This window comes from Pomacea canaliculata, linkage group LG5 (assembly GCF_003073045.1).
Source record: "Pomacea canaliculata isolate SZHN2017 linkage group LG5, ASM307304v1, whole genome shotgun sequence".
Lineage (NCBI taxonomy): Eukaryota > Metazoa > Mollusca > Gastropoda > Architaenioglossa > Ampullariidae > Pomacea > Pomacea canaliculata.
In genome coordinates, this window is record NC_037594.1 from 18711758 (window position 1) to 18738630 (window position 26873).

A 26873-nucleotide genomic window follows, 5' to 3' on the forward strand; every position below is an offset into this window, starting at 1 on the left:
AGGAATCATTTATTGAAAAGAAGCCTTAAGATAACACCCCATACCTAAAAAAAAAATACTATATACTGAAATTCTTTATCTTTCCTCTGGTCTACAGGAAAAGAACAAGAAACAAGTCAAAGTCCAGTGGACGACAAAAGTTGCAAAAATTATATCAGAGTTCAAACTGAGTGTTTTTCTCTTTGGGGAATCCGCGTCTTGCATCGAAGTAAGTCTGTAAATATGGTTGTTAAACAGTTAAACTAAGGGAAGTCTCAGAAGCCTAACTAGTTGAATGGAAATGCTAGTCTAAATTTTTACCATGGCTAAATACAAACATGTCTTTTGGCTAGCGTACACCGCCATTAAAATATTTAATTGTATCGCACAAACTCTATAATCATGGGTTAGTTTTGTCTACTTTATTTATACATATGTTTAATTACTCAGTGAGTTCATGGTGGATGTGTACCTGGCTTGGTGGATATGTACCTGTGCTGTGTGTGTCCATATAAGGTGTTGTGTGTGCTGCTTTTTGGAACATATATATATATCAGTGTGAAACATTTGTACTAAGAAACTCATTATTTGCAGTGTCCAGGTAGTAAAAAATATAAGAAATCTCTAAAATTATACAGACATAATATTTATTAGGTTATAAATGGTATTCAGCAATATTCTTTTAATACTTTGATGGAGGACAACAGATTTTACCTTGCAACAGACATTTTTTTCTGCCTTATATATATGTATATAAATTTTTTTTTATCGCAAATAAATACAATATTCCAACTAAAAGACAGAAAATAGCACTACACTAGTATTTATCTCACAGTAAGTTTTCGTGGTTATTGTCATTCATATCATATAGTTTCTGGCGAAACCTGCATGTACAGGTATAAGAGTTCTTTACACAAGGTGCCTCATGCCGTGAGGTCTCATTTCAGTAACACAAGAAAGGAACTTTATAAGTTTAGTATACTAAGCCACAACCGTGAACACCATGATGGATAATCATAAACTACATCTTTTTTTTCTCCTTTTGGTTATGGTCAAATTAAGCTAGTATATTAAATTTTCTCGAGATGTTTGCTTTAATCGTCGAGGATTTTTCCACGCAAGTTCACTTGTTAACTTGAAAAACCATGAGCAGACCATCCCTGCCCAGAAAATGGTTGGGGTACTTTTCATATTTGACGACCTTCCACGTGTTTTCTTGGATCATGCGGGTCATTAGTGTTTCCCAGCGCTCGGCGTACTCCGGGATATCTTGGAGGTAGTCGGCTCGCATGCAGTTGACGATGTATCCTCCTGTGTAAAGGATGCTTCTGATAATAAACTGAATCGTGACACAGCTACCCACAATTGACCACTATGAAACAAATTAATATATCTGAACTATAAAAAGTTTTTTAAGGTACATTAGAAAAGAAAGATGAATTACAATCTATTCCCATATATACAATATATGCACTACACCCCCCAATTAAGAGCGGATTGACATTGAAGTCCAGTGGAGTGGAAAGTTAAAGATGTTGAAAAGCTGGTTAGAGAGAGAGAGAATTTGTAGTCGAACCTGATTTTACGAGTCTTGTCATCTCCAAAAAGGCATCGCAAGGCAAATGTCCATATAAAATCACTCCTACCAGTACTACAGCGTCATATGTATCTGAAATAAAATAACATACGACAATCATGCTGGCATATAATTAATCCGTATTAGTGAGTTTATTGGTTTTCTGTTTAACATTCCAAGATGGCGTATATAAATTACAAAAAAGTATCTACTTAAAAACATATTTATTTCTTAAGCGAACTCTCTCCTTCTTTCTCCCACTCGCTGTGCGTGCATGCGTGCGTTTTCCATTTTCACCCACCAGCTGGTAGGTCAACGGGCTCGGCAGTGAGGGCCACATTAAAGAATTGTCGGTAGATACCCTTCTTCCTTGCAACATCCAGCATTTCCACGGCAGGATCTAGGGCATCCAGGTTTGTGAACCCGACGTCGTATAGCTTAAAAAATAAATAAATAAAATAACCACAAACACAGAGCGCAACTTTGTTTCAATTAGTCACACCTGTTTTCTTGCACGTACAGCTCACAAAATGCAGAGACCAACTATTGAGAGACCATCATGGGAAAACATGGCAGTAGATACACTGGAGGTGATTGATACCAACCTAACAGCTGTAGTCTCTTTTCCACACACACACACACACACGTTTACCAACATCCGTCGCCTCGTCTTTAATCAATCCATCTCACCAGCTTTCCTGCAAGTCCTGTTCCCGCTCCAATTTCCAAGACCCTGACAGCCTCCCTGTTGGCTGGGTAGAGGTCAACCAGGGCTTGTCGCAGCACCAGTGGGCAGCCATACCGTTGGTGTCAGAATCTGAAAAGAATAATTTCTTGTCGGTGGCGATTTACATACCAACTGCGACATAAATCATACATTTAAACTGTAAACACGGTATGTGCAAAACATTGTTTCGTCATAGTTTACCAAAGTTTCGAGATATTTTATTCTTTCACCACAGTTACGGGGTACTAACAGTAAAAATTATGGGAAGTAATAGTCAAATAAGTACTCGTCAAACCCAAACTCAATCAAACTCATTTTTTCTCTCTCCTTGTTTATATCGGCCTTCAAATCGCCGCAACGACCATCATTAATTATTATCATGTCAGTTTCACACCCTCTTTCAGCACAATAAAGTCTCACTCTAATTCTCCTTTTCTTTTTTTCTCTCTTTCCGTAATTTTCCTCTCTCATTTCCAGCAACAGTTCTAACGATCAACAAAACCTCGCTCTCTCATACTGTCTTTTTCACACTCTTTCTCCAGAGTTCGAAGTTCACTCGCTCTTCATTCACTTGTTTCAACAGTAGTTATCATCATCCACCATCAGCTGATCGCAGATGTCGTCATAGAAGATTAACACTTTATATTATTAAACACGCCTCTTACCCAAGTTTTTTTTTTCTCTCAGATATCAAACCCATCATTTTTCTTTTTCACCCCTGGTAAGATTGTATTGTAGTGTATTGCTCTCTCCTGCAAGTGATTTGTAGTTACCGTTGTATACACGTTTTTTAAACTTCACGAAGGTATTTAATTAATCTGACAATGAAAACTAGCTAATTTTGAGTAGAAGCTGGGGTATGCAAAGCCCTATTAATGACAATGCGTATTCAGATAACAACAGTCCAAAAACAAGAGCAGCAATCCAAAATTTAAAAAAAAACTACTAATAAACGTTAAAATCCACAAGCCTATTATAATAACAACAACAATACATTTTCTTATTAAGAAAACTAGGTAAGCTCACTTCTAACCAAAGTCAAACAGCATTTAGTCATTTTCCGTAAACAGTTCCTGAAACCGTTCACTCTGTTACCTTTGTACAGGACGACACCCACCTGTTCATACGTACCGCTGCTTGCCCATTCGTTGTAGAAGGTGTTCACTTCAACTGCTGTCAAATCTGGTTTTAGTACACTTGTCAATGTACTGCAAATCTTTCCACTGAACCTCCTTCTCTTCTGTTTTTTCCATTTTCTTTGACAGTTTTCCTTGCGAGTTGTGGAAGGCAAGTCTAGTCTCTCTGAGGGAAAATGACAGATGGGGGCACCTGACAGGTGAGTTTTTTGTAATCAACGTGCACAACAACGTCCGTAAAGTCGGTCAGATTCCAAATGAATCATACATATAGTACTGGTTCAAAATGTGACTGTAAGATTCATGCAAATTATAGGTCAGAGGGGGAAGATCAGAGTTACTTGCTGAGACGTTGCACTGAGCGCACAGAAAAGGAATGAGTGAAGATGCCATTGAAGTAAAAGGAGGATATTTCACGGCTGAAAAGAGTGGATAAAGACTTTAGGGCCATTGGTAGACGAGACAACATAAATAACTTTTCCACTATATCCACTGTCGACACCCGTCAATGATTTAAAGAATACATTTAGGAACATACACAATAACCAAGTCTGGGTTTACCAGGCTGGCGAAAAATATCGAGTTAAAGTATACATAAATATGACATACAGCAGAAACAAGTTTTAATTCCAAATTTACACTAATTAACTTTTCCTTACAGTAAGCATCAAATATTCCAGCATACAAACATGAATACTATTATTTCTGTATTTCTATTACTTTATTGAAAATTGAGCATGAATAATTGATAAAAATAATATAACGTTGAAAACAAACACTTACTTTCGTAGTGTTTACTATTTACATAAAAGGGGGTCTAGCATTAGCCTGGAGCATCCGCCATGAAACAAGTCACGTGACAGAGACGGTGCGATACTGCGAAGGTCAGGTTCATAACTGAATTTCCTTCACCACTGATAGAATAGCTATAATTTTACTTACTACACACTTCAAGTGGAATACCTGGAGGTGTCGCAAGACAGGTGATTGGTTCAGTGTCGATGACAAACAATTTGGCATAATAGAAGGTTAAGGGCGCTCAGACGAGAAGAGTGACGAGGTCATGTGTTCGCCTTTCTTTGTGTACACAGTGTTAGTCAACAGTTTCCTCTTATCACATATGGCATTGGGATGTGAGATGTGAGAATCTGAAAAAAATACGTGGACGAAGCTATGTATTGTGGTGTTAATAAGCTTTTTTTGTGGATATCTATACATGCCTCGAGACAACATCAAGATGGCGGCCCTTCCACTTCTGCGAGAGAGTTCTTACTCTCCTTGCAATCATATCCGACCATCCCCTTGTCATGTCGAACCTTTCCTAATCTCTTAAGTTTGCGCGACGGATTTGTTGAAGCGGGTTAAAGATAATATAAGATGCAGGGACAAGATGGGGTCTGTGGACGTGTCCTGCATCTCTGTGCCGTGCACACTCTCTTGGTTCATGTCGTATTCCAGCCCTCTGAACATTGTCTAACGTTTTTTTACTTCTCAAGAAAACTAATCCTAACCAGTCTGATGTTTTTGGACCAACAACACAGGATGTTATATGTTTATTGTAATCTTGTTTTATTGTTTATTTGTGATTCTTCCATTTATATCAATCGATCAATTTCTCTTTCTAATAATAGATTGACTGGAACTTCTGTCTATTACAGACTAGGGCAGTCCGATGGCGAAATACCGTGAGGATTGGTTGTCTTGGGTTCAGATCTCGTCTCGGGTACTCTGTCCTTCTTCTGTATGGACCAAGTTTACAGGGCTGGCTGCTTTGCATCGCAAAGCTTTCTTAAAGGGTAACGGATGTACGTCATAAGTCGGTCAATGCTTTTTGAAGAACGGGGAACGAGGGACAGCTCGTGTAAGATTTTTCAAAAGGGAGTGGGGCGTGAAGTTGTATGCCGTTAATAAGGAACTTGTTCGTGCTTTAACCACGTGATGTGGATTTTTTTCGCTGCACCTATTTGTATTAGTACGTGTCGGGCATGGAGTAGTGTGCCAATAACCAGCTGCCTTTAGAGAACCGCGTGCTAGGGATATTGAGTTTTTTTTTTGGCGCCGGTTTGTAGTGTCGAGTGTGGAGCAGACGACAGTGGAGGTCGAGGGATGTCCTTTTTATTTTTCTAGGTACGCCATGTTTGTTATCTTTCTCGTGACACGTGAGGCATGTTACTCGAAACGTTACGCGATAAGAAAGCTGTGCCTGACCTTACAGTTGCTGGGTCGGTGTAACATACCAATTCCATCCTCCCAACTACTTTTTACTGCACGAGTGCACACTTCGATTTTTCTATGAGCGCGCATTTAAAATACAGAATGCAACATTTGATTACGAGTTTCTCTAAAATTAAGAAATGCTATATAAGAGTGTACATCTATAACCATTACTTGAACTTATTTCCTTGACTTTTTAAACGATTCTTTGTAAGATTTTTCATTTTATTGATGTTTGCTGCAATGGTAGTGACACACATGATGTGGAACTTCGTCTAAAGTATTTGAAATAGTATAGTCTCTTCAACATCCTGAATTATTATAAGCACTCAGAATTTAAACAAGGTCTACAAGATTCGGCCTGGTGTGCATCCAATTTGTTTTGTCTCATTTATAAAGTCTCTACACGTAATCATGCTTGCACATGCACAAATAAAGTTAACTATTCCCCTAAACAATGTTTTTACAAGCCAAAGCTTCTTTATTTGCTCATCTTTTGGGAATCTATGAAAGGATAATGGACATTTCTAGGTCTGAATTGTACACTGAGGTACACAGCACGGGCCAGACCAAAATGATTTCTCGGGCCTCACTCGTGTGGCCAGGCCAGGTCCAATCAGAGATCAGACTTCTGTCACACGTAGCTTATATATAGCCGGCATGCTACTGACGTGTCATGTTACATTTGTGTAATGCTGATAAGACGAGGGCAGCGGGTGTCTTTCGACAGCGGAGGCTGTGTATACACACAATCGCGACTGAAAGCTTTCGGTAAGAACATCCCATTCTACTGTCCAGTCTGAACGTAGATTTTTTTTTTTTTATTATTCAACGTATACTATAGAGTAAATCAGTAATATCAGTTATACATGGCTTGCATAATATCCTGCCACGATATAAAGTTAAATTCTGCGTGCGGGTAATGCGTAGGGTAGGGACACGTGCAAAATAAGTGCTTCATTCACTCGTTTTGATTTGTACAATTGCATCTTTCCAATTTTTGCTACTAATATATAGAGCATAAGACGTGTAGTCCATGACTTTCGTAGAGGCCTCTAAATGAGGCCACATAGTTTTGTCGTTCGCTAAGGCTGTACCTATATATAAATATTAGTGTAAAAGCGACAAATTGAAAATACGAGGAATGAGTAAATTCATTCTCTATCCGAAGCACTAAAATTAAAATAACACCGCATGCATAAAAATGCATTACTATATGCTCAAATTCTGTGCCCATGACCGAGCTACAATTAATTTCGAACTAAAGCGGTGGTTGTCCTAGTCTTAAGTAAAAGAAACCGATTTAAGTTGAAGTTTATTCAAAAAGGACATAGAGGTAACGATAAAAATTTATAGAACTTCAGATTAAGCCTTGCAGCTACTCGTTATTATTATTGTCACGATACTAAGATAAGGGAAGTCACTCCTGAAGCATACTTTTTAAAGCGGAAGTCTGACCTTTTCACATCGTGAAAATTATTGAAATGTATTTGTGCCACTGGTCAAAGACAGACGACGCAACATCCACGACGTATGTGGCGTGCAACCACAGACTTAGATCATAAAGGTCTGTGCGTGGAACCAGCGTAATCTATTTTTTTGTTGTTGCGAGAGTTGCCTTCCTTGATCACCTTTCAAGGGGAGATGTAAACACATTTGATGAGTAATTTATACTTTTGATAAGCCAGGTTTTAAAACCATTGCTAGGCTTTGTACAATGCACAGTGGTGGAGTCGATTATTCAGAACTCACACCATTTACATTAATTCTCCTCTTTTTTCCTTCCCCTTCTCACTGTTTGTATCGCATAAACACGAAGGTACATATATATTACTAAATCACAATTAATAAGCTTTTAAATCTTATCCTCTGTTGCTACATGCATCTTTATGTTTAAACAGTAAGCCAACTGCAACCGTTCTTGACATTACAAGGTAATAGATAATAGTAATTTGAAGAATAGGCAACCAGCTTGCAAGCATGTTGACATATGCATGAGCCTAATATTATAAATTCGTCCTTAAATTAAGCTAAAGTAAAAATTCCTTATAAAATATAATGTGTATATTGTCTTCAAACATATACATCTGCACACTTTTGAGGAAATAACAGAGGACTCTGCTAAAAAGAAATTGTGATTCAGTAAAATCCATAACAGTTGTCAGCGTATTCTGTCAATAACTAAAAAAATGTTTAATCGCGTTCTTTGAGGGTTATTTAAGTATACATATATACCATTCACAAATTGTCTGAGCTCAAGATAGTTTTAACCACTAAGCTCTTTTGCATTTGAACTTTGTTTTTTTTTTTTTTTTTGTCTGGCTATCAGTTTTCCCCTTTTTTTTTTTCATTTCAAGATAACAAAAATGGTTATGCTGTAGGGCAGTGATGCCAACCTTTTTCGGCCAGCGGGCATATCCATTTGGGACAGCCGTGTCGCGGGCCACTTCACCGCAAAAAATACAAAAAAGAAAAAAAACGTAGAACAGATACCATTTTATTAGAAGCAAGTGTACTTACCATTATTATGTAGTAATTAATGAGATATTTGAAGTGTCTGTTAAAATAAAAGTTAGAAATTGTCTGAAAATACATTTTAATCGAGTACCCCAAGGCGATCCGTTCTGATTTCCACAGAAAATGACGAAATTCAAACGCTGCTTCGTATGCTTCCTTGTCAGAACCCCATTGTTTTATACTTGCTATAAGAAAGCCCGGAGTCTGTATTTTCAATCTCTTAACGACTGATTCAAATATTAATCAATCAAAAGATCATAATCCCCTGTGGAATGCGGCGTCCTCGTTCTTGGTTCCTCCAAGACGAAAATCTAGAATGAAATCCATCGAAAGATTAGAGACGCCCCTGCGTAGGGATAAATACTTCTTTCCCTTTTTTCGTTTTTTTTTTTTTCTTAGGTTTTCTTTATTACTAACATGCCGATTTCCTTTACTGTGGGCAGAAGCTTCGCGGGCCGGATATGGCCCGCGGGCCGTAGGTTGGGCATCCCTGCTGTAGGGCCCTTCAATCAGCTTCTCTAGATGTTGCGCAGTTCTTGACTCAGCATCTATATCGACCATGCTGCTCGAAAGCTAATCGATTACTGGTCCTTTAATTGTAGGTTACATGTATATAGTTTCTTTAACCGGAAAGTGCTTGAGGGGATTTTTAGGGACAGGGATGATGGAGATGAGGCAACCAGAGAAATAAATATTATTTATATAGCGATTTTCCCCACCATTAAAGTTTAACTCAAATAAGCGCTTTACTTAAAAAAAGCATTAAAAAAAGAGTACCAGAAGAAAATCCTCAATGGCCAATCCCACAGGTGTCACATACCACAGACGTATATAGGAGCTCGTGTACATACAGTGTCCCAAGGTGAGATTTAAACTCTGGACCAGTTTTCATTGCAGTGGGTGACGATGGCTGCCGCGGATAACTGTGATCAAGAACCATTACTCTTGGTCGGACATGCGTCATCTCGGTTCACTCCTCATGCATAGTCTGGGGCAGGGCAACACAACGTGGATGTTAGGCATGATAAACCATGGGAATAATTATAGATTTACTCTATTTAAATCCGCAAAATAGTAACGGTGTCTTTTCAATAAAAAGAAAGGAGCACAAAGATTAAAACAGTTTTTTAACGCTACCTAACAGAACAGATCGAGTAAGCTTTGATTTTTAAAAAAATATTATTCAGTTTATTTAGTATCGGTCATGTTGCGATTTTATCTCCATTGTTGCCATAAATTTAACCACAGACATGTATAGAAATAGAGAAAATCTAGTGCATATGCGCAGAGGTCTTGTGTTTCGTCTTCATACCTTATGGCTTTGCAGATCGAGGTCTGCTTAGTCCGTAGGTGGTAGTGCTCCTCCCATTAAAATATTTATTCTGCATATGGTTTAGTTTTTTAACACGCACTTCTTAATTAGAGATTAGTCTTACCTACCCTGAAATTGGGTTCTAAGTTCAATGTTAGTTTAATGCCACTTCTTTTGCTTTACACGTCTGCTCTTCATAATAAAACCCCAATCAGGCCCCTCATCGCAAGTGTTAAATCACCTACCCCAGTCTAGGCTCTTAATTTCTTTTATTTTGTGAATAGTTTTCAAATAAAGATACAGAACATTTTTATGATTTCAGGAAGTTCCAAGAATTATAATTTAGCATAGCATAGTATAGTAAAACAGCAAACCCACCCACCCATGTTCACTTTTTTGCAGATGAGCTAGAAACTGAATTGTAAAAAGTAGAATTAAATGAAGATTGGAATTTATTGATTGATCAATTTTTATTTTGAAACTTATAGGACATAGTATAACCTTTCTCGGTATCATGTTTGCATAAAAAGATGAATATATTTATATCAATAGTGTACAACATGAGGAAGTGATTTCTATCCCATTGTAATGAAACTTTTTTTTTTTTTGTTTGACAGACAGCCATGATCAAGAAAGTGTGGAAAACATTTGCTGGAATAGAAGAAGTACCTGCTATCATTGGTTCTGTTACTATCTACTTCTTGATATTTATGACATGCCTTAGTCTTCAAAGGCTCTCAAAAAAACTGCTGCCAAAGAGTTTGTATGTATTTGCTGCAGACTTTTTTATCACCCTGGCTATATGTTCCTATCCATATGGCCATGGAACAACACGCCAACTGTATGGTCATACTGGCTATCTTGTTGCTGCTGTACCATTGGTCATGCTTACTTTACAGTATTTTGATGGTTGTGCATCCCCACTTGGTGTTTTCATAAAATTTCTTAAAGGGGAAGAAACTGCTGGTAAATTTGCAAAACGAGTTGTTGTTCAAATCATGGCTGCATTCCTCTCATGGTGGTTGGTGTTACTGGTGTGCTTAATGGAGGTAAGTGTTAAGTCTTACGAACCATCAATTTTATAGTTTTCTCACTACAGACTATAAAAATAAGAAGGAGAATGTTATGAAATAACCAAAAGCAGAAAAAAGCCAAGATGTTTTAATACAGATTATATGCTTTAGTATTTTTGCAAGATAAATTAACTTGAAACAGTAGCAGGCAAAACAATTGTATATGTTCTATAATTTTTTTAATGATTCTAATGGTGGATAAAATGTAAAAATGTTAGATTTCCTTTGAATCAGTTTGTACATTACACATGAATCTTTTAGCTTTGGACCAGACTAATAGAAGACTTGAACATAACATTGTAGAATTTCTCCCCTTTCCTGTGGTTTGAATTAATGCCTCCCTCAATCTTTATTCTGAAGACGACATCACACCATAAGCAACTGCTACGCAGAACGATGTGTGCAACAGACCTGAAGGTGTCTGTCACCATGGGCTTTGTAATAGAGTTCGCTGGAGTGCTATTTGATGTTTGGCTGTCTGCATTTCGTCTGTTCGAAAACTCTTTTCTGGACCGTGGTATAAAGGTCTTAAATAGCTGTCTTCTTGTGTGTGGAGGTAAGTCACTTAGTAGTAATCAGGTTTTCTAGTTAATAAGTGTTTCACTTAGTTTTTAAAACTAGGAGGTTTGTCACCATGTTTGTTATATCTAATGCATTAGTCTCAGAATTACAAAGTTTATATTTTCACTTTTCATTTCTGTGAAAGAAATGTACATAATGGTAAAACTGGAAGCACTTTGGCTAGGCAGAGGTGACAAAACATACTAGATGGTTACTACTTCTCAAGAGTAATTAGATCACTGTTTGAATCAAACAAGTATTTTTAAAAATATCTGTTGGTTAAGTATTGAAGGTTGTGATGCTGCGCTTAAAAACCTCTTTTGTGGTTGTCATGAATACGCTGCTTTCATTTTGTTAATATGCTTAACTGTGGTCAGTTTTAAGTTATTACTAGAAGTAGAAGCCCCATTGCAGTTGGACAAACCTGTTGTCATTCTGATAAGAACTAGATTGAATACCACTGCATTATCACTTTTAAGAGCAATGACGTCTTATCAATGTTTGATTGAAGTTTCAGCAGTATTTGAATTTTTGTAAGCATAGTTGAGAGGGATAAGGTATGTTTTTAACATTATCTGAAATGTTTCCTTGCACAGAATGAAATTTTTATTAGTTTGTGTGTGATTATGTTGTGCTCCCATTGGCTGCATGTTTTCATTTGCTTTTATTTGGTAGGAGTCCATCTGACTGGCATGTACATGCACCCTGCTATGGCATCTGGCATGTCATGGGCATGTGAGGGTACCAGCACATTAGAACACCTGTTTGTGTATTGGTGTGCTCCCTTTCTGGGCTGCTACTTGGGGCTTGTCTTAAAGTCTGGTCAGATCCTGGGAATACATAATGTATTTGACAAATCACTAAAGAAAAATGAGTAATTGGGCTTTTTAAAATATGAATACATCACCCATTATCATGTTACAAGCTTCTTCCATGTTTTTTTAAGAACCATTTTCAGATTGATATTGATGAATAATCTAATTTCATAACCTTACATCTTCACTTCAGTATGTTTAAGCTCACATTAAGTTTGAGTGATGAAACAAGTGAGCATTTAAATCTTAAGGACACTTGTAAAAACGGAAATTCAAAGAAAGTTCAGAAGTAACTCCAGATCTTTGAGTTTTTAAAATACTTAAGTCTCACCTTTTGTGATATAATGTTTCTTAGGATGTTTGCTAGTTATTTACAGTAAAAAATAAAATATAACATATTTAGCAACATTGTTAATGTGTTGCATTATTTAGTAATGCATAAAGTTCTTGAGATCACTGTGTAAGGATTGTTAATAATTGTTTTACTTCGCTTCAAACTATAGAAATTGCACAGCATGACTAGTTCCTAATTATTATTTTAACCTATATGCTACTGCAGTGCTTGTTTTTTTGTTAAGTTATAGCAATTTCCACGTGCAACTGTGATATGTATTCCTCTTTGTTATTTGATGTGTAAAACTGAAAAAGATAAAAAAAAAAAATTAGTGACAAAAGTATGCAATGGGTGTGCATTGATAGGAAGACCTGGAGATCTGTACATTTAGAAAAATGAATACAGTAGAGTAAGATACCTGCAAAGGTCTAAAAATGGTAGTAAAGTAGGAATCTTTTGTTTTTGTACCCCTTGAACTGTAATTCTTTGCTCAAGTTTCTACTTTTCTTCTAGCAGTTTAATAAGCAGTAAGAAAGTGTCATTGATCACTATCCTGCTAATAAAGAAAAACAGGCCTCTGTTTAAAAAAACAAACTTAATGAGCTTGAAACTTTCCATATCCAGAGCAGGCTTTGTGTCAAACAAAATCACAGTTTAATTTGAGTTATCACAATAGTTTGGCCTTAGGAGGGAATTTTGGGTCCGGCGGGCAGTGATCGAGAGAATGCTGACATTCTCAATCACCATTTGGTATGACAGCGCCACTTAGAAGCAGAAAGTCAACTTGACCAGGTGGTGAATGCAGCTAGCAGAACTATTGGCTGTGATCTACGCCTAGTGCAGTTTGAAGAGGGCTTGCAAGATTGTGGCCAACACATCCCACTCAGCCAATAGCCTATTTTGTTGTATACCATCTGGAGTCAGGTATAGATGTCCAGGCCAGAACATCCTGCCTGAAAAAGATTTTGCCAGAGCAGTAGCCTTCCTCAACTCTGCTGTGGCACAAGTTAAGACTAAAAGTTGACTGCAATTTTTTGAAGTGTGTGTTTTTTGTGGAAGGTAAAGTGTGCGCGTGCACATATATTTGAATGGAGTAATTTCTTGGGTATACAGAGTAGTGGCATATGCGAGTTTGGAAGTGAAAGCCATCATCAAGACATGTTCCTTGGCAAATAAATTATGATGGTTTATAAATGCTAATTTATGTGGCCCATCCATGTGATAGATCATTTTATCTTGATCCTTTTCACCTCTATTTCAGTATGTATACTCAGCCACAAAGAAGATGTCTTTTTTTCAATATGTGTTCAAGAAAGTGTATATATATCCAAATTTTAAAAATGAATTGGCAGAACATATGAATGTATATATACATGTAATTTAATATAAATCTCACATCAGGTAAACAAGCATATAACAATATGCAGCAAAACAGGAGGGAGGAATCCCTGTCCTTTCAAAGTCAAAACAAGTGATGCAAAGGCTTTAACTTCTTTCAGACTGTGCATCCCAGCTGTTATTTTTTCTAAAATATTAATATAGGGTGATCATTAAACTAAGAAAGTCTGTATAAGACAGAGGTTAAAGACACTGCTCACATATTTTTTGATAATCTTCACCTCAATATATTGATCTCATCGCTCCAGTTACTTTGATTTTTAAGAATCATCAAATTCATTATTAAAAAAATTACAGTTGTAATATTGTGTTTATGCATGTGTGCTTGTATACAATATAAGGGTATTTTATCTTGTTGGCATAAGATGTATCACCTCCGATCATCTAAGTCATGGTAAATAAACCACTACCAGTGCTATAGATAAATGGGAATGTTATCTTGTCTAGGTATCAGTCATATAAATACTGAATGCTATAGTAAAACAGGCAATTTACAGGTAATAATAACAATACTACATATTTAGCTTAACTACCAAAGTCAAGATCAAAAGTATTTTACTCCCCCCACCCCACAGGGAGGTGGCAGAATGGTTAGCGCCTGTCACCAATACAGTGAAGATTGGCTGTCCTGGGTTAAGCTCTCATCTCGGGCACTCTGTTCTTTCTCTGCATGTGGTATCGCTTTACAGGGCTGGCTGCCTTGCCATAAATTAGGCTTAGTTGCTGGCTCCGCATAAACACCAATTCTCCCCCCCCCCCCCCCGACAACAAAAAACAAAACAAACTGACCACTAGATTTTGGTCAGATAGATAAAAGATTAGGCCCAGACTAAACAAATGTATTTCTTAGGGAGAATATTTTCTACTGGAGATGTACTTGTAGAAGCCATTTGGATAAGGATGTTAAGAGATATCACAGTAATATTGATGGCCAAGTGACAAGGAGAAAAATCAGGTAATTACAACCCCCTTTGATGCACACCTACCCAGAGAATCTATAAGTGAAGGCCACAAGAAAGTTTTGATCTCTTCAGAATTGGGATCAGATGTGTGAAAACGTGTGTACATGCTACTGTCAAACTTGTGAGCATCATAATTGATAGTGTATGGCTTTCGTTGCACACTGAGTCCCCAAGCCAAGCGAACACATTGTGAAATGTAATCCAAAAGTCCCGGGCATGCCCTTAGGCAAGGATAGTCATAAAGTGTATTGTAGATTTGTTGGCTCACATCCTGCAACATTAAAAAAATTCTTTATGCACAATGACACTAAGAAACTGGATGGTCTGAAAGTTCATTTTGCATGTTATAAAAAAAGTGTCTTCAATTTTAAACTTCTTTTAAACTTATGAGATATAGGCATCATGAGATAATAGCAGTTATACAAAACAAAGCTGCCTAATACAGAACTAGAAATTTTCCTCCCTTCAACTCCTAAAATTGATAAAGATGGTAGACAAAAATTTGTGCTTATTATAGCCAGGGAAAATACTGAAATACCTTTGTCAGTAATACACTTGCAACAGGTAATATATCAGTGTCAAAGCAATCATAATTGTCTCTTATCACATTTCCACCAACACATATTCAGCTGGCAGCATATTAATGGGTATAAAAATAGAAGACAATTGCTCAGTCTTCATGTCTGAGAATAAAAGAACGTACAAACACCAGTTCGGAGATGTCAAATGTGTCAGCTGTCTTGCACAAGTATTTTGTGATGTGCATCTCCATTTCTGCAGTTAGGTAAGAAGTATGGGATGATGAGATAATGTTCTGTTGAGGAAACTGCTGTAGGTCTTGGTGCTGGTTGGCTGCAGGTGATAATGGCAGATGCAGAAGATGACAAAGCTGACCCCTCAGTTCATTCAGATTTTGCTGAGCAGCCTTGAAAGCTAACTGTACAAAACATCCAGTCCATCATAACAGAAATGTCCACACAATGTAGTATACTTTTCTGCTTCAAAATAGAACAGATCTTTCAATTTGATGATGACGTTTTTTTAAACGAGAATTTTATATATATAACAAAAACATTTTTTGTTGCATGGCTATTAATAACAGCATGACATATACTGTTCACAGAGCTCATTAATTCCATTGTGAATTGGGTAATTTGTTACTGGATAATGAATTGCTGGGTTTTAAAGGCTTTTAAAGTTAGTTTTATATTGGCTATATCTATCAATATCTGCAAAAAACCCATTCAGGTTGGTCTTTAAAGAATTAACATTAATCAATATTTTAAACATTTATCAAATCTTTACTTGAAAAATATCAAATATTTGACAGAAACAGAGCATGCTGTTAGGGGTAAAACAATTAAAAATGACTCCTGGTTTTTTTACACCCTTTCCCTATCATCACAATGAACGGCATAAATTAATATTCTGCATGTTTTTCACATATCAATGAGCATACTGCTGATATAAATGCATGTTTTTGCTCTTAAAACTACTATACAGTCATAAAATGCAATCTTAGCTTATCACTATGAAGAAATTAATAGTACTAACCCTGTATTTATAACTTCTAGTGATGAATTATATGTTTTATTTCCTGTTGTGTTTATTAAGTCTAATTTAACTTGTTCTTACTGACACCTGTAACCCGAAGTGGACATGTCTGGAGACATACTGATAACTCTTTACTTTAGTCATTCATAAAAGCTGTCAGGAAAACTTACAACAACAATTGAGAAGAGAATTTTGATTTTCAAGGCATCAAGGTCTTTAAGTAGTGTCATCTGATCCAAAGAATCCAGGGCATCCACTCGACCATCTAGGTAGAGATCACCAAAGCGTCGAATCAATGCTGTTGGGCGCTGTGAGCCAAGAGTCAAGTCCTCAAACTGCTGATTGCCCATTTGAAACTGCTGATGAGCATGATTTGATAAGCTGCAATTTAAATCCTTGTAAACATCAGGCAAATTAAAAATTTGAACAACGAAATGGTCATTGTAAAGTGGATAATGCTTAAGTACTAAACGCAAGGGAAGCTACAGATACTTTTGTTATACAATAGTTCTTTCTGCTGGTACACTTTAATTCTGATCAATGCATATGTGTCAGTTTAGAGGAAACATGCTGCCAAGCATTTTCTATATGGAAATATATTTTTACATAAAATGAAAAGAACCCTACTTCAATACTGCAATTTCTCAAACTAGTAAAAAATAAGCTATCAATCTGTTCTGCCTAAATATCATTTTACTACACATTCCACAACTTCAAAACAGTGGACAAGTCCAGTGCAGCATAAAACAAAAGAACCAAGATATTAGCTTCTTGAATAAATGCAAATGTGTGTCAAAAAGTTAAACAAATTGGAAAAATATAGTGACAAAAGCAAAATCTGTAAAATCTGTACCTACATGGAAACAGCCAATTGTGTAATACTCATGCATGAAAATTAGTTTTAATTTTTCACGCAAACATGAACAGCAAGAACCAAAACAAAACCAAAAACCTCAATCATGTCAAAAACTACATCCAAGATCTTAAGACAGAAAATCCATGATGCTCTCAAATGTTTGGCTGCTCATTTACTTTACAGCGCAAGATGGTGAACTTGGGATGAATGTTTTGCAATATATGAACATGATACCAAACACCATGAACTTTCACATTTTCTCAGAACATTCAAGAGTAACCAAGAATCATTTACCACTCTCGAAGCTGTTTTTCCTGTGCTTGCAAGCACTGAATTCTGTCACGAGCCACAGATAATTCTTGCTGAAGGTATGAGATCTCCTGCTGAAGGACAGAGGTACTAGCGACATTACCAGCAGCTGTTGCTAAGCATGGCTCTGATGCCATCATGCTCTTGGTCTGTTTATCTTCACCACTGACTTCACCTGCATGCATAGTGAAAAAAAAAAAAAAAAAAAAAATAACTGAATTAAGATATTGTGACTTGCACACACAGTTACATGACTGACAGCCAAGGTGCCTTAAGACATCTCTTTGATGAACATCTCCAGTAGTTGGTGTGCTTTTCTAGTGGTCTTGCACCTCTTATCCTCTCTACTAACCTTTTGGGTTTATATTTTGCAAACTGCTTATATTTCTCATGTGTTAATGTGCATTGAACTCACTTCCAGGATTATTATCATTTCCTTTGCTGTAAGCTCTATGACATTTATTCCAATTTATTCATAATGGACCTACCATTGAAAACTATCTTAATTACAAAGTTCTCAGTGTCAGTAAGTTTGTAAGATATGAATTTAAAAAATCTTCCCTCCACTTCCCTGAAGAAAACACATCACTGGTGTCCACAAATTTAACGCTGGCAAAGGTCTTAAAGGATCAGTGACATGAGTGACTGTATTAACCATCCCATCTCTTAAATATATGCACACACACCCGTGCTTTCGGTTATTAAAATTTCTGCGATGAATTCTGATGTACTGAAAAAGACAATGAGAAGACCTGTACGTTTGCTAAAGAAAAAAGACCATTAGGTTCAGATGTTTGCGCTTAAACTGACGCCTGCGCGCACTTCTGTAGAAGGCCCGGAAATGTAGAAGTGCACTTTCAGCAGAGGTGAATCATACGGGTTTGGTACATGCCGCCATCTCGGGGAAAACCCTAAGTTTACTTGCTTTGAACAGTCGACGACTGGCCGCAGTCTAGCAATGCCAAAACAATTTTATTTTTGGTTCGCTCACTTAATCACAGATAAAATTTAGAAATGCTGACCTTTTGTGGATACTATAAGACCTCATTTTGTCGGGATAAGTGACTTAACCAACATCAAAATTTTGTTTCGACTAATATTTACCCTCCATTAACGGAACGGACATCGTTCGAAACAATTTCTGATATATTCGTCGCTCCACGGGATCAGAAACATTTTCTACCCTATGAAGAAAGTCTAAGATTTCTTGCGAGGTCAAAGGCACTCACCCTCAGCCTCCATAACAGGCGTTGCTTGCATGCCAGCATCCTTGTTGCGACCTCTTGACCCCGTCAGCTGGCGACTCCGATGGCGCCCTGAAAGGTCCACTAAGGGTTAATTAAAGGTCCCTGAACAATCCCTAAGCGCGATAAATAAGACAAGTTCTGATTTAGTTCGTGGATACAGCTAACATCGCACACATTGAAAATGTACATTACCACCACCATCGTCACAACAAAGCCATTTATCACACCGTATGTTACAAGAAGTCTTTCGGCTCTAATTGAAGCCCACTGCGTTTGATAATGAAGGGGACGGCCATTATGCTTCAAAATATGTTAGTCTGATGCACACAATAAAGAGCTCTTTAAGTACAGCTTGAGCACATCGGAGACCGTTAATCAAAACTAAGACATGTATTTATATCCCCTTTGATACATGGCGACGAGATATATTCATTCTTCCTTAATTGAGCTAGTGAAATAATACTCACTTAAAGCTCTACCACCTAATTGTCAGCCTGTCTATTTTCCTGGTATCTGTACATTTAACCAGTTCCAATGCCGACGATAGCAGACAGAATATGGCTATAAAAATCAATGTTAAGCAAATATGTCATACACAAATATTTGGATGAAAGTGAAACTGATAACTGAGCATGCGATGGATAAGTTAGTGAACTTCCTACTAGTCGAAGCCAGTCTGTGATTTTATTCGGTCCATGAAAGATTCATTACATTGTAATTCGGCGACAGATTTACACACTGTCTCGAAAAAAAAACAGCATCATATTGTTCATTTCGAGGGCTTGTTTGGTCTACGGGAGATACATCGTCGAACACTCATCATGACTAATTAGGTTTGGCTACCTAACGGATCGCGGAACGTACAACCACAGCTCGTAACTGTTCCCTCTTTCTGCGTGGACTTGTGTTAGGTTGGGGAAGGAGGTTAGGGTTGGGCCACGCAGACGAGCAGGACGAGACACGCCGAGATAGCTTACTACTTTGCCGCAGATACAGATACAGGCGTAGATACAGCACAGATACAGGCGTGGTTCTCTGCAGAGCCAAAGGCTGAAATCCACTCTGCTGCCTGTGTTTATATCCAATCACAACATTTCGTTTTCTTTCTTCTGCTTTAGCAAACCCACCAGAATAAATGTTCATATTATCTCTTGACAGCACCCGTTACCCATAAACATTCTGCTCGGGCTGTTTTGGAGTTCCAGCTTATCCATGCAGTCTCAAACATCTTTCTGATCATGTCCGATTAACAAATAATCCTGTCCAGACCCAACCACGGCTACACCATTCGTGAATCTCCCATCACTGAAGTATGTGAGCTACTGATCTGGAAATCCGGTGGAGGTGTCGACTTCAGAAGTAGACGCAACACTTGCTAATTATTACCTTAAAGTTCTCAAAATAAGCTATGACTTATTAATCTCTATTTGATAATTGGACACATGCCCGTTGTAACTGACAGATGACTGGGATACGAACTTTTCTTTAGCTTCATATTTCTTTAATTTTTAAAACCATTTCAAACAAGATCAACTAAAAACGCAGGGGAAAAAAAAACTAACAAACATACTTCTATTGAAATTTCCTATAAGCAAGAAAACTAAATACTTACGCCGTTTAATCGACCTTCGTACAGTTCCATACCACGATGAAAACATTATTAACTTTGCACGGTGAAATTGTCCAAGAATTAACCAATATAGGCAAAACGAAGCAAGCAGGCTGCGAGCAACTCCCACACTGCCTGCAAGTTCCTCAAAACGCCGACTTCCCTTCTGGCGACATGGTTATCAGTCAGCGTGGGAACAACTCTCCAAGTGTGGGGTCGGCTCATGTGTCGCCATTGATTGCTTGCCAAAGCTGGCTGGCAGCTTGTGAGTGTACACGACTCGTGTTTCTTGGTGCGTCCAGCTCTCAGGCGGACACAGGGCGTCACGTGACTTGTTTCTGTAGCTTGAGGGATTTACGTATCTCTCGTTCGAATCTGGGTCTTGGCGCCGTGCGTGCCTTGCGCGCACACAGACACATAGGCGAGCGCGTTCACACATACACGCATCCACGACCATATATATACATCTCTGTATGTATGCTTCTCAATACCAGCGGTGTGTGTGTGAAAGATAAAGAAAGAGAGAGAGTTATCAACACCTTTCAAGATGGCATTTCTTCAAGGCTAATAAATCCATTATATAATTAGAGTTAATTACGACCTGCCGTGGCCCCGTATCAAACCGGCAGTAACGCTTCGGCAACCTCCACTCGTAAATGATCAGTGTTCATCAGAGGGCACATGTACGTGTGTCCAGGAAAGCACTCGTGAACGCACAGTTCATTTCAGCTGACTTTGTCCACCGCCGCTTGGCTTGTCACCTAAGAAGTGAAGTCACACTTGACCCCGCTTTGTATGCAGTTCTCATGTCACCAAAGTGACTATGTCACGAGCAGCGACACCACTTCAAAGCCAGCGCTACCTCCTGCAGGAGACATCAACAGCTGCTTCCCAACTCACATACTTCTCGAGTGATTTAACGGTTTCATAACTGTATCTTTTGGCATTTTTCTAGAGTATGTGCCGTCTACTATAGCTTTTTTTATTTACAGCTTAGTATTTATGATTAATGAGTTCATTTGAATGATGATCATGTCTAAATACATCCGCGCAAGCCGTGTGCCATTAATATGATCATTGCAAGCTTGGCTGTCGGGAATGATAAGATTGAAAACACCTTCTCTCCTGTCAAGTCGGCTGGTAATTTTAAGGAGACGCTATCCATCATTTGCACATTTTTTTCTGTATATCGGCTGACAAAAAAGCTTAAAATTTAGCAAGCGAATGTATTTTATAGCATATCATACTTCAGCTTAAATTGTCATGCAGGCGCGTAGTGAACGAATAAGTCCCTACTTACTAATACTTGCAGATTTTGCAAGATTCCGGGAAATAACTAGACAATATATACTTCTCTCTGTAATAAGCTAGCTGGTAAATTATAAGAGAAGATTATACACCATTTTCATATCTCTTTTGAAGTATACTTGACAAAATGCTTGAAATGTGGCATGCAAGTATGTCTCACAATATGTAACACTTTAGTCAAGTACATCTAACGATATTTAATAAGTTAGCCAAGTGTACCTCACAATATCCAAATCCTTAACAAATTATACCTCACAGTATATAATATCGTTGCCAGGTATACCTAATATATGTAATGCTTCAACCAAGTATACGCTACATATGTAATAAGTTAGCCAAGTTTATCATACAATATGTAACACTTAAAGTCTGAATGCGTGCGCGCGTGTGCGGTGATATCGTCTACTGATCCTTTCAGGGTTTTGCAAGTTTTCGGGAGAAGATAGCAGCGGTGTATGTTTATATACCTACATAGCATAATAAATAAGGTGATATTAAATTCAACGGACTACTAGCCCGACGAGAAGTTGGCCAGTAAACGGCTTCTCACCTGCTGAACTTGGGAGACTGATGTTCAGGTGACGACTTCGGCTGCTGTTGAGACTGACCACCGTCGCACGTTGCCGCCCGGACAGAGAGCTGGCCGGGGGAGGGGGCCGGAACCCGCTCTCCCATTCCCCCTCTTCCTGATCCTCGTTTTCCGAAGCGCTGCTGTCCTCAACGTTTTCGTCGTCTTCTTCAGCGCTTGTCCTTCCGTCCACCTCTCTGGCTACGCGCAAGATGGCGCTGTACCCCATGCGGAAGCCAAGAAGAGTTTCTGCGACTGGCTGCTGCTGATGGTGGTGATGGTTGGGCGAGTGATGGTTGGGCGAGAGATGGTTGGCTTTAGAGTTTGAGACGGAGATAGCAGGAGATGAAGGAGGGGAGGCCAGGGCAGCAGGCAGGCGAGATCTAGTGGAGGTTGTCATCCCTATCCTACGCAGCTCTGTGTCGTGGAAAAGCAGAGCCTTGTCGTACTCGATGCGGGTTCGCAGCGTGCGCAAGAGTCGCGTCAGATGCGCGCGCTCTTCGGCGGGTTCCGCGGCCGTCAGCAGACTCTTGTTCTTGATAAGGCGCTCTTGTACCTCCCCTCGCGTCACCTGCAGCAACCGCTGGTGCCCGGCCTCCGTCGGCGCGGCAGCTACCACTCCGCCGCCACCACCATTAGTACCCCCATTCCCGGGGCCTTGCCGTTCCGGACGATTGTGCCTTCCCGAACCAAGGTGCAACTGATCAAAAACGGTCATCGCCGTCTTGAACTGGCCGGCCTTACGTTCGAACTCTGCCCGCAATGCGTCGTGCAGTGTCGTCAGGTGGCCGGCTGCACTGCTCACCAGCCCATGCTGCCCCATGCGCCGCAAGCACTGTTCCACGCCCCGCTTCCTCTGTGCAATGTTGTGGCGGAAAGAGGGATCTTGTGCCATGAGGACTCGCAAGATGGAGCGGCAGCAGGGCATGTGCAGGTTGCAGTTCTTTGGGCCGCTTGTGCCGAGACCTGCGGACGAAGACTGGCGGGCAAAGAGAGCCACCAAGTGCTGCAGCAGTTGTTCTGCTCTGAGCTTGTCGGCAGGAAGCCTCCCACAGCCATCCTGGAAAGCCTGCTAAGAAACATATAAAACCGCTTATTTCACTCTTATCTTCGCTTGCTTTCGTTCTCTTGTTGCAAGCTCTCTCTCTGTTTGAATGAGTAGACGTCTGCTTATACCATGATGTCCATCTCTGTTTTGCTTTTTTGGTCGCTTGTAAACTTCATCGCAGGGGCAAAGATGTTGAAATAATATTACTACAACAGATTTAAACTGAGAGACATTTTCAGTCTTGATTAGTTTCTCTTTGCTCTGACATTGAAGTAGCAACTAATTTTGGCCGAAAAGATAAGCCAAGATAGGAATTAAAGCATTCTCCCTCCCCCATATTTTTGCATCGAGCACAGATTTAATAAATTCATCAGTGATTCAATCAGCTTTACAAAGAATTTTAGTTCATGAAGTATTGGGATCAACTTCCTTGTTTCTCTAACGAGTGAGAGCCTGCTGCGAAACAGAACTAAAAGGAATGTTTAATTTGAATAATGTTTGGCTCGGGCAACAAAACAAATCTGAAATGACCTTGAGGTAGATAGCCTCCAGGACGGGGAGGCTGGCAGGGATGCCGTCATGCAGAACCTCCACGGGCAGCAGCTCCAAGATGGCGTCGAGGGAAACATCTGCGAGGCGACGAAGCAGGATAGCACATTCCTCCGACTTCCCACTTTCAAACAAAACCGCAAGCTTGCGAAGAGCTAAGGCTGGCGTCAGATCGAAATCTGCATTCATGGTCGGTGGTCCTTGGGGGCAGGCCTCCGGCTCAATATGATCTGGTTGTATGCGTACATCACGGTGCTCGTCTGTACCCTGAAAGCACAAGGGTTATCTCTATGCTTCTTTTAGTTTTCAAGGGCCGTCCTAAGGGGCACCAAGAACCGCCAGGCAACGGATACGCGTGCGAGCTTTTAGAGAAGTGGCATTCGTGCTTCCTTGCAGAACAGTTCTTTGGTCTAAACGCCAAGAAATGAGGAAGAGAAATATAATGACAAAATGAGTCGTTGCAATAAGATGCCTACATTAAAAATAAAAACTTCCCGCAGGGTATGTGTGGGAGACTCAAGTATCATTATGCAAGGGAGACAGCCCCTCCGCAATAGCGCTACAATTATAAAGTTGCGTCCCTTTGTCTACCTCAAGAACCAAAATGCTGCTGTATGTTACTAACCCTTTAAAAATACTTAAAAACTATACCATTCTTCAAAGTAAAACACGTTTATCGTGCTCTGAACCTAAACTTGAATGGTAAAAACTAAACACAAAAGCATATGGGATAATATTAACATTCTCTTTAAAAGCTTAATTGCTCTGAATTAAGAAGCACCAAACATGAAACCTGTCACTGGCTTGTCACCACTGCACTGAGCCAAAATGTCAAGGGTTCAAATCTTTGAATGTGACGTCTGTTCACAGAGCCGAGCTTTTGGGTATTTTATTCATGTCCTTTATTTTACCTCACTTTTCTACCTTCATCATCCCCAGGGCTGCCGAGAGCTGACACAGGTCCCGGTACAGACAATCTCTCCGGGCCCCTTGTGATTGTAATCATAAATTATTTTTCCAGTATTATAATAATATGCTTATAATTTGATTGTCAATATCTACATTTCATTAAGTAGCCTAATACAGACTGCAAACATTAGGACAAGTGCACTGGGATCTACGTAACTACTTGAACATCGAGTTGTTTACACCTTGGACAGCAAATGAGGAAAAAAAATGACACTAAAGGATATTTCCATAGAAAAAATCCTCAGAATAATGAATGTTATGCCAAACTTTTTTTAAAAAAGAAAAGAATAAGGGAAAAAAAAAATCCACTGACCAAGGCTGGACCCCCTTCACAGCCGAGGGTCTGATTACACCAGACCCACCTCTCGTCAGGCCTGATCAACCCTCTCCCCTCAAAGTGCAAAATCACCTCTAGGTAGAAGCATATTCCTGCAAAACTTATCATGCTTTTAAACCTGCATATGTCCAGCTGTTAAAGAAGTTTGCAAACACTAATTTAAACTTGTGTTGAACTCATTTTTATTCTACAAAACAAATACCAAAAGATTACACATTTTGATTTGAATAATTTAATACTTAGGAAACTGGTAATTTTTAGGCCATAAGAATTTTTTCTAAGAGGGGCAAAATCCAAGCCAAGCTGTCCTTTCTAGCTCATTTAGTTCTGTAACATTATTTTTGCCTGGCATTCTTGCTAAATGCTGATACAAAAGTCATGAGAGGTAAAGGGCATGTTTCCAGTCTTGTTTCTTCAATTTATGCAGATTTTATGAAATCCATATTAGTAATCGATTTCACTTTGTTATTTGCAAGGAAGATAAGAAAGACTGCAGAATTGTTCATTTACTCCAATTTATTTGGCTTTGTATATGAATGTGTGCATATGTTTAATATATAAATCATTCTACTGATTCATACTGTAATTTAAACAACTATATCATTCTACATATAATATGATTATTGCTTCAAATGTGATTTTGTTACTCTGATTTAACACTGAAGGAGAAAGAACCAATCATTGGCTTACTACTGAAGACCATCAAAGTCATATTGAAAATAAAGATTTGGAGATCAAAATGGCTTTACGTTTAACCTGACCATGATTATCGGTCAGATAAAAATCACTCTTCTATTAGCTCACACTAACCCTACGATCGCTTTCAGAAAGTTGAACTCATCAACACTCACCAGAATTATTTAGTTGCAAGGTTCGTGTTCCATCAGCTTCAGTTAACACGTGCTTTCTTTAAAACACCTCCTATTTCCCTGGTGTAATTATTGTCACCCCTTAAACCTGGTATCCGGTGTTTAGCTTTAGTCCTTTACTCCTCAAGGAGCATAGGGCCTCAAAAGGGTATCCGGTTTACCTATTAGAAATTATGCACGCGGACCAGTCAAGTGACACCCAGGTTTGATAGCAGGAATAAAACTAGGTCATGACCAAAAATATTAAGCAAGACTTGGCCTTTGTTAAATAGCTTTCTCAAATTGCACTATTTAAACAGCAATAATCTAGCAGCTACATAAAACCACTAGCTACTGCCAGTAAATTACATCAAGTACAGTTAATTTGATACTTATTTGAGTGTAACAATAATTCTGAAAAGTTTAATTTTTGAATTTATGCTGGCAACTTATGTTCAAAAGACCTATATGACTTAGCTTGGTTTCGGTGCTCGTAAAAAATGAGAGATAAAAACTTACAAAAAAAAAAGATATAAATGATGTTCTGTAACTTTATGATGAAGTATCTGTGCGATCTCAATTAACTATACCAGGTTAGTTATTAATATGCATTTAAATTATTGTTTTGTTAAACGCGTCTTAGTGTTTCAAGCTAATCTGTAAACCAACGAATAATGGGAGATCCTCGGTTAAATCGAGTCAGCTAAATAATTTACAAGCGATCTGATTGTTTATACAGTGCATTTACCGTTGATAAGAAGGCAAATCCAACAAAACTTTGTTCTTGTGGAGGAACCGAGGCCTTGTGTACAGGGGAGCTAACTGTTTCAGCACTAGGCCGCGATCACGTGACGATTGTTTTGGCAACATGGCGGAAAAAGAACCGTGGTGTCTTAACGGCATGCTTTCGAGGGAATTCTAAGCATCACCAAAAGTAAGAGTCATCAGGTAAGCATTGCAGATGTAAATTTATGGCCTGATTTTTCCAGACCAATGTGGGTTTTTTTATGTGTCGATTAGTTTCAACGCGAAGAAGCAGAGGTAGGGGCTGATACATTCAAACTATG

The 26873-nt window shown here is 38.7% G+C and overlaps 4 protein-coding genes across 24 annotated transcripts in view; 2 read left to right on the forward strand and 2 right to left on the reverse strand.

Annotated features, from left to right (window-relative positions):
* Positions 1 to 604: 604 nt before the first annotated feature.
* Positions 605 to 9476, reverse strand: LOC112563635 (methyltransferase-like protein 27). Of its 5 annotated transcripts, none has more exons than XR_003099089.1 (7): positions 9462 to 9476; positions 8970 to 9137; positions 3400 to 3584; positions 2246 to 2372; positions 1857 to 1992; positions 1556 to 1648; positions 605 to 1290 (listed from the first exon to the last, which is right to left on the reverse strand). XR_003099089.1 is itself a non-coding variant. In XM_025237823.1 (5 exons), the coding sequence occupies exons 3-5, from the start codon at positions 1939 to 1941 to the stop codon at positions 1103 to 1105; spliced, it is 366 nt and encodes a 121-aa protein (XP_025093608.1). In that variant the 5' UTR covers positions 1942 to 1992; positions 2246 to 2372; positions 3400 to 3631; the 3' UTR covers positions 605 to 1102. The 5 variants fall into 5 exon arrangements, 1 of the variants encoding a protein (XP_025093608.1); XR_003099090.1 differs by lacking the exon at positions 9462 to 9476 and adding an exon at positions 4382 to 4566 and having other exon boundaries at positions 8970 to 9073; XR_003099091.1 differs by lacking the exon at positions 9462 to 9476 and adding an exon at positions 4382 to 4566 and having other exon boundaries at positions 8927 to 9056.
* LOC112563634 (aquaporin-11-like) lies at positions 6256 to 16484 on the forward strand. 6 transcript variants are annotated; one of them, XM_025237822.1, is made up of 5 exons: positions 6256 to 6403; positions 10079 to 10510; positions 10895 to 11090; positions 11639 to 11652; positions 16363 to 16484. In XM_025237822.1, exons 2-5 carry the CDS (start codon positions 10085 to 10087, stop codon positions 16390 to 16392), a joined length of 666 nt encoding a protein of 221 aa, XP_025093607.1. In that variant the 5' UTR covers positions 6256 to 6403; positions 10079 to 10084; the 3' UTR covers positions 16393 to 16484. The 6 variants fall into 6 exon arrangements, with proteins under 6 accessions (XP_025093607.1, XP_025093601.1, XP_025093602.1 ...); XM_025237816.1 differs by lacking the exons at positions 11639 to 11652; positions 16363 to 16484 and adding an exon at positions 11771 to 13945 and having other exon boundaries at positions 6257 to 6403; XM_025237817.1 differs by lacking the exons at positions 6256 to 6403; positions 11639 to 11652; positions 16363 to 16484 and adding exons at positions 7050 to 7199; positions 11771 to 13945.
* On the reverse strand, positions 14308 to 26623 carry LOC112563632. 6 transcript variants are annotated; one of them, XM_025237815.1, is made up of 9 exons: positions 26555 to 26611; positions 24935 to 25050; positions 23635 to 23919; positions 22038 to 23127; positions 18553 to 18639; positions 17309 to 17498; positions 16329 to 16539; positions 15308 to 15541; positions 14308 to 14875 (listed from the first exon to the last, which is right to left on the reverse strand). In XM_025237815.1, the coding sequence occupies exons 3-9, from the start codon at positions 23839 to 23841 to the stop codon at positions 14594 to 14596; spliced, it is 2301 nt and encodes a 766-aa protein (XP_025093600.1). In that variant the 5' UTR covers positions 23842 to 23919; positions 24935 to 25050; positions 26555 to 26611; the 3' UTR covers positions 14308 to 14593. The 6 variants fall into 6 exon arrangements, with proteins under 6 accessions (XP_025093600.1, XP_025093597.1, XP_025093599.1 ...); XM_025237812.1 differs by lacking the exon at positions 26555 to 26611 and adding an exon at positions 25810 to 25908; XM_025237814.1 differs by lacking the exon at positions 24935 to 25050 and having other exon boundaries at positions 22038 to 23124; positions 26555 to 26623.
* Positions 26624 to 26873, forward strand: part of LOC112563631 — a 39594-nt gene continuing 39344 nt past the window's right edge. For 2 of the 7 annotated variants that reach the window (XM_025237801.1, XM_025237807.1), the window contains exon 1: positions 26655 to 26754. The gene's annotated coding sequence lies outside the window, so the exon portion shown is untranslated. Of the gene's footprint in view, positions 26755 to 26873 lie in introns of all 7 variants that reach the window. The other 5 variants (XM_025237800.1, XM_025237802.1, XM_025237808.1 and 2 more) reach the window with 5 other exon arrangements.